Source organism: Carya illinoinensis, chromosome 11, assembly GCF_018687715.1.
Source record: "Carya illinoinensis cultivar Pawnee chromosome 11, C.illinoinensisPawnee_v1, whole genome shotgun sequence".
In the NCBI taxonomy this organism is placed as follows: domain Eukaryota; kingdom Viridiplantae; phylum Streptophyta; class Magnoliopsida; order Fagales; family Juglandaceae; genus Carya; species Carya illinoinensis.
The window spans coordinates 11,586,716-11,600,483 of NC_056762.1; the positions used below are offsets into that span (position 1 = coordinate 11,586,716).

Consider the following 13,768-nt stretch of genomic DNA (forward strand, 5'->3'; position numbering starts at 1 on the left):
ACGAGTTTCTCCTCCATGCGCCACCATGGTGTAGCCCCACGCTATCACACCACCTCCCAACAACCTCCGGCAACCCCAGCCACCCATAGCCCCGATCCACCCGTCACGAATGCCCTCTCTCTCACAGGATCTCTCTCACATACGGTCAAGTTTGCCACCAATAGCCACTATATTGCCTCCCTAACGCCACCACTTGCCTCCACAACACCTCCCTCAGCCTTACATGGCTAGCCAGCAGCCCCTGTAGCTTCCCCCTCTATTTCCCTATCTTGAGACCAACAACGCAGTCCCTTGAACGCATGGTACCACTGTGCTCTGACTCACACCGCCACCAAAGGACCACCAAGAGCATCCCCATGGCCACCACTTCCAGATCCACCAACCCACACCCCCAAATAGCCCCTAACCACCATGGACAACCACTGTACGTGGCTAACCGCCACTGTACACTGCTTTAGCCATCACATATGGCCCTTCCTCTACCACCCACGAACTACCCATCGTGTCAGCCACCTTAGCACAACCTAGATCCACACGCTAGAACCCTAGATCTGGTCCCCAAGATGGTCTCGTTCTGAGGTCACAATAGTGACCACTACTGCCCAAGCTAGTGGTTTCCGATGCCACTGGTCGTGCAGGGCGGCAAGCAACACACAGGTTAACCTCGATGATATTATAACCCTAACCCTCTCTCACTTTCCTTGTTATTTATGTGAAGTTGTGTAGTTGGATGTTGTGGACTATGTTATTGGTATTGTGAATTGTGGTTGTGTACATGAAGTGTTGGGCGTAGTTGTGTAGTGTGCTATGTAGTGTTGTTGGACGGGTAGCATGAAGAGTCATGCTAGCCGGGTTTAAAAAAAGTTGGTATCGAAGTATGGAGCTTGTTTACACAAGCGAGCATTTAACAGATTCTATGTTGATCTTAGGTGATAAACGGGAGTAAGGTACATGTGTAATCTGGTTAAACACATGTGCTGGACGGATTTTCCATATGTAATGGGTAATCTATCCTAAGCATGAGTACACGATGTTTGAGCCTCAAACTTGGCTTAAATTTGTGTGGCATGCATGGATAGGGATGAGGATAAAGTATGTGCTAGGATTCATGAAGGAAGTGACATGTGTATGGACTAGGATTGGGATGCATGACTTGGTCGTTTCAAGTTATGCATCGGGATGTGGTTGATAAAGAGAGTAAGATAAGGTCTTAGTGTCTTGACCCTAAGGTGAATCATGGAGATTCGCTTTAAAGGATAAGACCTCGAAGTACTAGAACTTTGAGTTTGGAAAATGTAACCCAAGTGGGTTCCAAAAAGAGAAAATGTGATAAGGAATACATGTAAGATGGGATAGAATGAGAGTGTGTCTAAGTAAAGTGTAGTCTATGTATTCTAGTTTAGTTGCTTATGCACTAGATGAAGAATGAAATTGAGGTTGTGTATGCATGTAGGTTGCCATCTGACACACACCTGAATGGACTGCATGAAATAAGTATAGTATGGAGTCTTGGTAAGTATTACGTTCATAAGCTTCTAGAGTTTTCTAAAAATATATGAAATGACAATGAAATGTTTTTCCCTTAGGATGCTTTACGAAATGACATGAACGTTTTACGAAAGTATGCCAAGTATAACATTTAAAAGTATATGTATGTAATGGCCCTTCTTGGCAGCCCCCTTTTTATGTATCCCAAGTATTTAATTGTATGCATATGATGGATGACTATACGTATTAAGTATTATATGTATTTTCATGAAAAGAAATGTGAGGCTTACGCCTTAAGCTTTAAGCGATGCTTTAAATGACACAAAGAAAATGTTTTAAATATCCCTATGAACTGCTGCTTTGAGGATGCCATGAACTGATATTTTTAAATGATGCCTTGAAAGATGATGTTTAAGTTCATGCTTTTAAATGAGGTTCATGAATGAACGGACTTAAAAGAATGAAGGAAAAGAAAATGAGCTGTAGGAATGATGGTAAGTAGGAACGGTGGTAAGTCCTACCTGTGATTCTCGCCTAAAGTGACTGAATGAATGAAAGTTTTAATATATAAAAATATGTAATGGCCATATGAATGACAGGGTACCAAATGAATGGGCAGATTGTAATGCTGGGTAATAATACTGACGGTGCACCTAGTGCTGCCCCCTGATTGAAAGGGATTTCCAACCTGCGGCCGCGGGCAGAGTCTAGGTCCAAAGGAATACCACCCTCACACACGGGGCGTAACAATGTGTATCGGCCAAAGGAAAGTGAAAAGAGAATGTCTGTATGCTTAGACTCTTTAAGAAATGAATGCACGAGGTGTGGGGGAGATGTTTTATGAAAGAAAACCCTTTTTAAGAAAAACCTCACCTCATAATGTTTTAAATGAACAAATGTCTTATGTATAGTATGTATGGAGTAACGAATGCATGATTGAAAACCTATGTTAGTATATTTTGACTATATGAAGTAATGCTTACGAGTCATCGACTCATTTTAGTTTTTATGTATGCCCATCCCCAGAGCAAAATGAGCAGAAGGCATTAGGATGAACATGGCCCAAAAGGGAAGAGCACAGAAGCCTAGGCGTGATGTTTTGTATAGAGGAATTTTACATTTTAAAGTTTAATGTCTTCTGCTATAACTCTCTTTAAATTAATAAGCATGTTTTATTTTTAAACATAGAGTCTTTTCTATCTTGGGTAGGTGGAAAAGTTTTTAAATGAACGGTAATTCCCGTCTCTTTCTTAAAATCATTTTGTAAAAGTCCCACCACATGGACGAGAGTTACAGTAACCTTCTGACAGAATCTCTACCTTAGATCGTTGTAGTAACAATTCCAAATGGAAGTGCAATTAGGTCTACCTGGGTGATTAGAGATTGTCCTATAAGTTTGGAAGGGAAGACTATGAGAGCAAATCTTATTGTATTTTGTCTGTTGGGGTTTGATTTAATATTGAGAATGGACTGGTTATCCAAACATTATGCCAGGATGGATTGTCGGAAGAAGGAGGTTGTGTTTGACTCACCTGATGTTGGTAGAACTTGTTACGTGGGAGGGATTGTAAAGAGTGTTCCCTCCATAATCTTGGCTTTGCAAGTTAGAAATTGCATTGCCAATGGTGATGTAGTATATTAGGCTTTGATAGTGGAAGAGTCCAGAAGGAATAAGGAAATTTAGTGAATAATTATGGTTGAGGGTTTTTTAGAGGTATTCATAGAAAATTTACTAGGATTACCCCTAATAGGGAAACATAGTTTATTATAAAGTTGGAACCTGCCACAACTCACATTCATTGAGCATTGTACTGTATCGCTCCATCCAAGTTAAAGGAATTGAAAATGCAAATTGAGGAACTATTAGAAAAATGATGTATTGGTCCAAGTTCGTCTTGGGGTACACTAGTGTTATTTGTAAAAAATATGGCAAGGATAAACAACAAGTATCTGTTACCACGTATCAATGATCTAATAGATCAGTTGCAAGGAGCATTGATATTCTCAAAAAAAAATTTAGAAGTCAACATCTTTCTTTTGTGATCATTAGGGGTGTAACCAGTCCGGTTCAGTCAGGTTTTAGACAAAATTTAGGACCGAACCGGTATGCACCGGTTTTACATTTTTCAAAACCGATTACTAACCTGTTACCCTCCTAAACCGGTACTCCGGTTTTATCGATTTTCCATCCGGTTCGGTCTAGTTTTACCGGTTTTAATGTACTATATTATATAATATAGTATATTGTAATATATATTATAATTGTATTATAGACTATAATGATATATTATAATATATAGTGATATAATATTAGTATAACTATTAATATGCACTATATAATATTAATATAACTATTAATATAATAAACATAATGATATAAGATTTTAAAAATTAATATTATATTAATTAGTACAAAACTATTTTATATATAGTTATATATTATATATAAATATTATATACAATATAAAAAATTAAAAAATATATATAAACCGGTCTGGTCTGGTTTTAGAAAAAAAAAAATCGGAACCAGATCGATTTTGACCGATTTTAAGAAAAATAAAACCGATACCAAACCGAACCAAACTCGGGACCGGACTGATCCCACCTATTTGGTCCGGTCCGGTTCGGTCCGGTTTACCGGTTTATTGATTTTTTTTTTTTACACCCCTAGTGATCATTGCATATTGCTAAATACATGCTAGGTTGAACTGTATATTATTTGTCATGAACGGGGGTATGTAACCTTGTGTTGTATATCCCAACACTCCAAGTGTCTGTTCCATCCCAAACGGAAGTTGGGGACGTCACAAGCCAGAAGCGGTTTGAGTTCAGGCACAGCCCCACCTCACCCCACACCCCCTGGCCCACCTATACCAACCCATCCAAAAATTATAATTATATATATTGTTCATAAAATGTCACTTTTCCCAAAATAACATCGTTTTATCATATGTTTTATTTTTTAAAAAACAAAAAGAACGATGAAACGACGTCGTTTTGGGATTAGGTTTATGTTAGACCTAACTGCTCCTCCCCTCTAGCAATCTTTGTTTCCCCTCTCTCTCTTTACTCTTTGCCCTCTGGTTCTTCACTCTTCTCTTAGACTCTCTCTCCCTCTCACCATGTTCCTCTTCCTCTTCTTCTCATCCTCATCCTCAACTCCTCCTCTACTTCTTTTTCTCCTACTTGAAGCACTCGATGCTTGTGGTCATGCCACAGTGGAAACCCAAGGTCATTTGTGGTCGTGGGTTTGTGAAGGGAACCACACAAACCCACGACCACAAGTAGCTACCGTTGTGGTTCAAAGGTTCTTTGTTTGGTCAAATCTATTTTACTCATTTTATTTTAGGATTTTAGTTTTTATTGTTTTCAAATTTGTTGTGTAATTTGTCATTTGTTGCGGATTTTAGCTTCTTCTTTTTTTTGTGTGTGTTTTACGATTGTCTACGCTGTAGATGGGCAGTGGACAAAAGGCTCTGCCCCTAATATGCAGTGACAGATTCCAGGAGCAAACCACCACCTCCCCCCACCCCACCCCCAATGTAGGGGCGGGGTGCAGATAGCACAGTAGAACAATTTTCTACATTTCTTAGATGAGGTAGAGAGAGTGGGAGAGTTTCATTTTCAAAATTGGAGAGTGAGAAATTAGGTAGATTTACAAAAGTTATTTAACTGTTATCTTTTATTATGACATTAATTAAATGAAAATTTGTTATTTATCATCAACTAAAATATAGAAATAAAACACTTTATTTCTGAACAACAATTTTCTTCGTTTAATATAAATAAAACTCATATATTGTAAAAAAAAAGTATTATTGTAAAAATTAAAATAATCCCCCTTCCCCTTTTCCCTTAGTTTTGTCATAAAATTACAAAAACTTCATTCTTGTCCCACCAAAACTAATCTAAATCAATGCTTATAAAATAAAATAATCATAATTTCAGAAAAATTTAAGAAATAAGTATATTTAAAAGTAACTTAAGTTTTAGAAAATCTTATGTGGTTTCATGCTCTTAAGTTAGATATACTAATTTATAGTCAAATTAACTTTATAATCTGATGTATCAAATAAAGCAACATTAATTTTTGAGTATATTTTAATTAAATTCATTTGTGGTTAAAACATTTATCTTAAATTTATAATAAAATTCATAATCTAACCCAAATTTTTTTAATTAATTTATGACATTATTTTTCATACCATATAAAATACATATACATTATGCAATTTTTTTTTATATAATTATTATTATATTCCGTAGCCACTCTAAAATAAATTCTTATTATAATTTTTACACAAATCCCCTCGAACTATAACTTATTTTGTAATTCTTCCTGGCTAGCTATTTCCCCACACCTTGGTGTCCAATTGTGTAAGTTTGGATAGTAAAAGTGTTTCATCTCATATCATCTTATCATTATAATTTTTTCAAATTCCTATACAAATTTAATAAACAATTCAACTTTTTCAAATATCAAAATAATAATAATAATAATATGAAAAAATAACATTATAACAATATTTTATTCAACTTTTAACTTTTATTTAAAATTATCTCATCTTATCTCACTTTCCAAACCGCACGTAAAACACCTCAAGCCCATTTGGCCAAGAGAGACATACATCCAGCCCCTAGAAGAAGTGAGAAATTTACTCCTATTTGAATCCTTACATTTTGTTTCACTCTTGGGTTCATGAAATCTGCTGCTAATAGATCAACAAGTGCCATATAAATCAGAATCCCAGCTGCAAGAGCATTGAAACTCCCTTCAACAATCAGAGCAGTTTGGCTATTGTCTTTGTAAGTGCTTGATATTCCAATGCCAATTGCAATCCCTAATGGGGTTGTCACTGAGAAAAATGTTGCCATTATTGCTGCAGACCTACTCTTGAATTTTGCCTAGACAAAAAATATATATATATGTGGATGTATAGTCTGATAATAAATTGATAATTTTGAATCAAATGACTAAAATATTCAACCTTAATAACAACCATCAAAGAAATGATCGAAACATGATATTTGATCAGAAACTCTTTGACAACAGTTTCGAAACACAATTTGCTTTTAGGATATAATTTAAATAATTGAATTTAATTATTTCCATCTAATTTATAATTTTTAGATAGAGAACAAGTTTACATGATATCAGAGCAGAGACTATGAACGAACGAAAATCGTGTGTTATACCTGAGAGATGCAGCCACCAAGACCTATACCCTCAAAAAATTGATGGAAAGACAAGGCCACAAGGAGAGGCTTTATTGTCCCAACGCTTTGAGAAGCACCCATATCTACTCCAATAATCACTGAATGGAATACAATTCCTAACTCCAATACCTTAAAAATAGAAAAAAGAAAAACCCATCCAAATAAAAAGTCATATTCCTTCCATTAATGGGCCTGGGAAGGATTAGCAAATAATAATTAAAATCAGCCACTTTACTTGTGCAATAATACGATGACGTATTAGCTCCGACGAATTGGCCGTTCCATGTTGGGAAGGGGTACTGATTGATGAGCCATGAGCATGCCCATGTGTGGCGTGTGTGTGAACATGTACGTGACCCGCGTGCTCGCTGCCCGACCTCTCTTCATCTGCATTTACCTACATTTTTAATTTAGTAACGACCAGCTCAATTAATTATATTTGTAAAAGAGAGCGGAAATACAGTTACTAGTTGTATATATAATTTGCATAGTTCACTATATCAATAATATATCAGAAATGATACAAATACAACCTCTAATTTAATAAAAAATAAATAAATACATCAAAGTCAAAGCAAATTTCTAAAAAAAATTAATATTTTATTAGGTAGTTATGCAAAAATTGTGCCTATTTATAATGTCAATAGGTATTAGACAATATAGAATGTTATTAGTCCATACATAAATAATATTTAAAGTCTTAAAATGTGCAAGCCTTGTATGCTCTCTTTGAAAAAAAAAATGTATAAATAAATCTGAAACCCACATGAAAAAATTATTGTTTTAATAATAGATCTAATTTTTTTTCAAATAAAGTGTGCCAGATTTACACATTCTAAAACTGTATCTAGCATTACTCTAGTCCATAACACGAGTACTTCTTACTATTTCATCAATGAAAGAATGTCACATTTAAAAAACTCTATATAGCTCTCATTAATACAAGAGTTCAAGCATTTCACCTGTTTATTGAAGTGAGAGCGCTCGTAATAGTTGGTGGCATAGGTATCCACCATCAACGTTCCAATTGCTGAAACCATGGTAAAGAAACCTGTGAAGGGGAAATTCCCCCATGGATTTTGATCGAGGCATGGTGAAGTCAATTTGTCGAATGCATCTGGCAGGATATGAATGAACCCGGTTGCCAGAATCACACCGGCGGCAAAGGCCTTGATCATGAAAAAGATATCATTTTCCGGGCTAAGAGCTGGGAACTTCTTTCCTAGCAATGGGATGCATACCCCAATAGCACTTGCAACAAGAATGCAAGCTATTGAACCCAGTTTGTATTTAAGTGCTGTGCTGCTATTGTGTGTTTCTGTGGCCTCAGCATCACAAGTACAATCACCAGATATGGTGGGGAGGAGAAGAGTAACAAAGAATAATATGCAGCTCAAAATTTTAAAAGAACAAGATTGAAGATTAATAACCATGGTGAGTGCAAATTAATGAAGAAAAAAGCTTTAGGAATTGTGTTTGTTTCATTCAGAGATCAAGGCCAAGTTTCCTTCTTATACTAAAAGGAAAAAGAATGCACTGGTTGCAGTATTGAATCTTTGATCAGTTGGGTATCTTAGAAACAAATAAAATAATGAAGAGATGAGCACTCATAATGAGGCCATCTTATAAGGTCAAAAGTAAGATAAATATATATAAAATGTAGATGGAAAAAAGAGGACTTTTATAAGAGTGCATATGTGTGCGGTTCATCTATCACATCTGGTCTCTTAAGAGCACCAGCATCAGCTTGGGGACCTAATTAGTCAAAGTTTCTTTAATATCACACTTTTCTCTATTGGATTATTCATATAAATTTTATATAATAATAAAATATTATTTACTTTCTAATTTTTTTATCTAATTTTTTCGTCATATTTTACATATTTATGGGTCATATTTTATTTTTTAATCAAATAAATATATTTTTTACCTAATTTTTGAATAATCTTATTTTTCAAAATTTAGAATAATATTTGTAATTTTATCTAACATAACAAAATAGCATAACGAAAATAAAATTATTATATTCGTTGCTTATAGCTACAGTTCTATTGCTCATTCCAATGCAAGTCCAAATCATAATGGGTTAGCTAAACATCACGAAAGTTTCGTTTGGTTATACAATTTAGATTAGATGAGATGAAATTATATGTTTTGTTAAAAGTTAAATAAAATATTATTATAATATAATTTTTTAATATTAATTTTGTTTTTAAAATTTGAAAATATTGAATTATTTACTATATTTTATATAAAAATTTAAAAAAATTATAATAATTAAATAAAATCAGATAATTTAATATTTAGTATCCAAACTAAGCCGTACATAAAGTACAAACTGTAAGACTGAAAACTAAGACTTTTTCTAATATCTTTAACCGAATTAGATGGTTCAATATGAAGAGATAGACACTACATATATTAAATGATCGTTTGATATGCACTATGCACGAAAAATCTTATATGGACAGTATTAAACACGGTAAAATAAATGAAAATGATATTTAAATATATATCGACAAGCAATTTATTAAGGGTTTTTCGTATTTGTTCTTGGGCCGTGATGTTTAAGTAGATGTTCTACCCTTTTTTTATTTGTTTGCTCATCACTTGAGTCGGTTCTAAATAATGCATGTGTGGCATGCGGCATGCATGCATGCGTGATAGTTATGTTGAGACAAGACAACTGACCAACTGAGAGGTCTCCTTATTAACCAGCCAGGTTAAGAAAATGTCGACATTTTGTTGTCATGCAATGCAAAGTACACTTTAATCAAAGATGCTTTGCATATATATATATATATATATAAGTCAACCTTGAAAGTATTTATTTTTTATTGCTTAGTGCTTGTGATTAACGAATTATACACATGTCACGTTGATGACACTGTCATTAAAAATATTGCATATATATATATTTATATATAATTTGTCACAAGATTTTACTCACCACTCAGGTTATAGGTTATAGTCTTGTTGGGCATAACTTATATTTTTTTTAGTAATGCTATATACAATTGTAGAATGTGTAAATGTTGTGCAATCGTTTTGAAAAAGAGTATGGTCTACGATTAAAAAAGTTAATTTTTTTTATGTAGGTTCCGTATTAATTTACTTTTTTCAAAGAAACTGCATAGCGCTTGCACAATCACGATTGTAAATATTATTTCTCTATTTTTTTTAAAAGTAAACGCGAGTTGTAGGTGTCAGTTTTAAATTCAGTAACCACTTCATGTACCTGGACCCGTCCTTAGAATATAATAGGGGTGTGCAGATTTCCAAAATTTTCGATTCCAGCCGACCTTCGCTCTGACTCCGACTATATCGGAGGCGGAGTTTCGGAAATCGGAATCGGAAATCGGAGTGGATTCGACAAGTTGATCAGAGCTCGGAGTCGGAATTGGAGTCAAACATGGCTCTGAACTCCGATTAATTTTTAATAATTTACACAGATGCAAAACGACGTCATTTTGCTCCGTGAGGGCCAAACCGCTTGAGCCCTTTCTTCTTCTCTCGGTCTCGGACCACTCACAGTCTCACCTCACTCAATTACTCGACTCACTCTCTTCGTCTCTCGTACGCACCACCGCAAACTCACACGGCTCACGGCGCACCGTCGCAGACTCGCACGCCTCACGGCCCAACCAGCCACCACGTTGCCGTCGTCACGCTGTCGTGTTCACAATTCACGCCGCCATCAATCGGTAATTTTTGGGATTTAAATTTATGCCTTTTAGTAAAGATTGTAGAATTATATTCTGTATAACTATATGGCTATTGATTTTGGATTGTGTAGATTGTAGGAAATTAGGAATATGTTTGTATTTAGCAACTGGTTGTGAATATGTGATAAATTTTATCATGGTGTTTGTGGTTGGACAGTGAACGGAATGTGTTTGTGAAAATGTCCCTGAGAAAAAATATTTATTTCATTTTCTTCATAATTTTACTCCCTCTGTAAAACACGAGTAATACCTGAATATTAGGTTTAATATATATAAATATGTATATCACCTAGGTTTAAAAACCAATGATTCTTCCGTACGGAATCACTCCTAGCTAATATTATCCACCTTCTTCGATCATTCACGACAGCATTGGTATATATATTGTCGTGAAAATAGAAATAATTAAAGGCATACATATATATATATTGAGATATATTATTTATATATATGACGATGAATCATTATGTCGATTTCTAAATACTTGTCATTTTGGTAAATATTAATGCTGGATGATATCTTTTGGTGGATGGATGATTCAGTGGAATATTACTTTCGAACCGACTAATCCTTATCAAGTATTCTATTATTTCAAGGAGAAATCATGATGAAGTTTGGCTTCTAAGTACTGTTGCAGACGATGAGGTTGTACCTGGATTTGATCTGGATTTGATCATGAGATAGAGGTTGCTGATGCGCCAACCTCTATCTCTGTCCTAATGTTTATCTGGATTTTAATTGGCCCTATCTTGTAAAATCACAAACAAATAATAGAACCCCATCAACTTGCTAAAGTGGGACTTACTTCACATACACAGGCCACAACCCACCCACACAATACTGAGTACTGCATTATGTCTTTAACTTTCTAATGCATTTTTTTCTGGAGCAGGATGGTAGGCTGTTTCTTCATCTCAAGTATTTGTTAATTTTGATACAATTAACAATAGCCTTGACTCGCTTTCTAGCATATGCTCCAAATTGGATGGAAAGAACTGCTGCTACACAACAGGATATAAGTGGGCATTTCAAAATGGCACCTGACCAGAACTTTGTTGTACTGAGTTGCTTGTATTGTCCTAATAGAGGCCCAGCATATTGACTTTTGATCTTGTCGTGTACTCAATAGTTCACAAGACTTTCTGTAAAGTGGACGAAAATTGAACATTTTGAAGCACCATTGCCGGGCTGTTTTAATTTGTAGGTGAAATAGTCTTGCACTACTTTACTATTATTTATAAATAGTTTATATTTATTACTTTTTTACTACTTTTTATGGATGCTTTCTGAGATTACCTCAGCAAGCATCCAAACATAACTTTATTATGTTGTGGTTAGGCTGCTCCTTCATGTGTTAGCAAGTTGTCAGCTTTACTGTTGCTGTCGGAGTGGTTCTGGTCCAAATGTCCATAACTAAGTTGAATAGAATGCCAAAACCAACATTTGCCTCATCATATTCCTCTCATTTGGTTCAGTTTTTCGTATAGATACTGGCTAGTCTCTGCTCCTCTATGTATATATTCTCTTGCTCAAAAAAAAAAAAAGGGCAGAAAGAGAAAAAGATTATCAGTGTGGTTGATAGTGTGTTGGTTGTTTCCATTTTTGGATAAATTCGTCTATTGGTTGATTCTTCTCTTCTATTTTAGCACTTCCACAATGCCAAGCAGTTCCAATCTTAAAAGCTGAATGGCCTGGAAAAACTTTATGTTTCTGTTCATTTCTTTAAAAAGGATATAGGGAACCATTTATCTTGTAAATCATATACTTGTGATTAATTAAATCCTACATGATCTGATCTCTTTCTCCTACACACACACTCTCTCTCCTCCCATGAATCTTCCTAGTTCCTTATCATTTCTCTTGGGTTGACCCACCACACCCACATCCTCATATCTCCAACACGCCCTAACTATTATAATGAATACAAACATCAATTTCTAAATATTTTACATTCACTTGCCAAAACTTCCTATATATATTTTCCCTTAACTCATTTCTTTTTGAAGTTTTGGCTACCTAGCACTTTGTTTGCATTATATTAGATGTCTGGAAGGGACCTCACGGCCCTACTTTTGGACCATATAAAATTATTCAATATTAGTTATTTGCTTAAAGAAACCAACAATACATTTAATTAAGAGCATATACTTACTTGCTCTAATTTTATTTTATTTACAGTATTTACATTTTTTATTTTAGCAACTAACTTCCTGTTTTTAATTTAGTTTTTCAGGTTCTTTGATTTCAAATAGTATGGATTCTAGTGCTAGTGGAAGTAGAGATTGTGGAGACAAGGCCAGTGCTCCTACACTGGCGGGGGCTTCCACCACCACGACAGCGTGTACTTCCACCCCTAGAGCCCCATCTAGGGCCGCATCTAGACCAGCATCTAGAGCAGCTACTTTCTGTGCAAGTAGTCGACTCCCAATAGATATAGGAGGAGAAGATGAAGATATGTTCAATAAAAAGGAGGAGATGGCAGATGTGCCCATTGAGCATGATTGACCACCACGGCCTTCTAAAATTCCTGGTGATCGTGTGAACCCTCAGGCAAGATGTAACCACTGTGAGCAACTTTGTGGTTGCCATTCGAAGAAGCAAGGCACCAGTGTATTAATAGCACATCTTACTGGTTTCTAGAGGTATAAGATCGCAAAGGGATTGGCTGCCACTGGCACTGATCAAACCAAGCTGAGTTATGAAACTCAAATGGCAACTGATGCTGGCAGATCACATGTTAAGAAGCTTATAATCCCTCAATATGGTGAGAAGATGTTGCGGGAATTACTTGCAAAGATGATCATTACTGATGAGATACTTTTTACCACAGTTGACAAGAAAGGCTTCAACAAATTTGTGCGCTGTCTTGAGCCACATTTTCCCATGCCTTCACGGTATACGGTTATGCCAGATTGTTTAAAGAGGCATTTGAAGGAGAAGACGAAAATGAAGGAGATGTTTTCTCGAACTGGCCAGAGAGTGTCATTCACCACTGATATATGGACGTCCATATAAAATGTGGGCTACATGTGTATCACAACCCACTTTATTGACAGTGAGTGGCGCTGCATAAATGGATAATTGGATTTAAAGAGATTGTTGATCACAATGGTGCATCCATTGGTGCAATGATGGATGATTGTATTCAGGATTGGGGTATTAAAAAAGTCATTAGTATCACAGTTGACAATATCAGTGCCAATGATACTGCAATTGAGTGGTTCAAAAGGAATACAACGGTAAAAGATGATATCATTCGTGGACACAAGTTTATACATGTTCGATGTTGTACTCATATCATCAACCTCATTGTTTCTGAGGGGTTGAAAGAGGTTGAT

General features: G+C 35.4%; 1 protein-coding gene and 1 long non-coding RNA gene across 2 annotated transcripts; one reads left to right on the forward strand and one right to left on the reverse strand.

Moving 5' to 3' along the window:
• Positions 1–6,048: 6,048 nt before the first annotated feature.
• On the reverse strand, positions 6,049–8,258 carry LOC122282123 (zinc transporter 1-like). The gene is made up of 4 exons (XM_043094082.1): positions 7,668–8,258; positions 6,941–7,102; positions 6,685–6,834; positions 6,049–6,393 (listed from the first exon to the last, which is right to left on the reverse strand). The coding sequence occupies exons 1-4, from the start codon at positions 8,136–8,138 to the stop codon at positions 6,088–6,090; spliced, it is 1,089 nt and encodes a 362-aa protein (XP_042950016.1). The 5' UTR covers positions 8,139–8,258; the 3' UTR covers positions 6,049–6,087.
• A 2,096-nt stretch (positions 8,259–10,354) lies between these two features.
• LOC122280394 lies at positions 10,355–11,640 on the forward strand. The gene is made up of 2 exons (XR_006229895.1): positions 10,355–10,409; positions 11,323–11,640. It is a non-coding gene; the product is annotated as an uncharacterized LOC122280394 (long non-coding RNA).
• Positions 11,641–13,768: the final 2,128 nt, after the last annotated feature.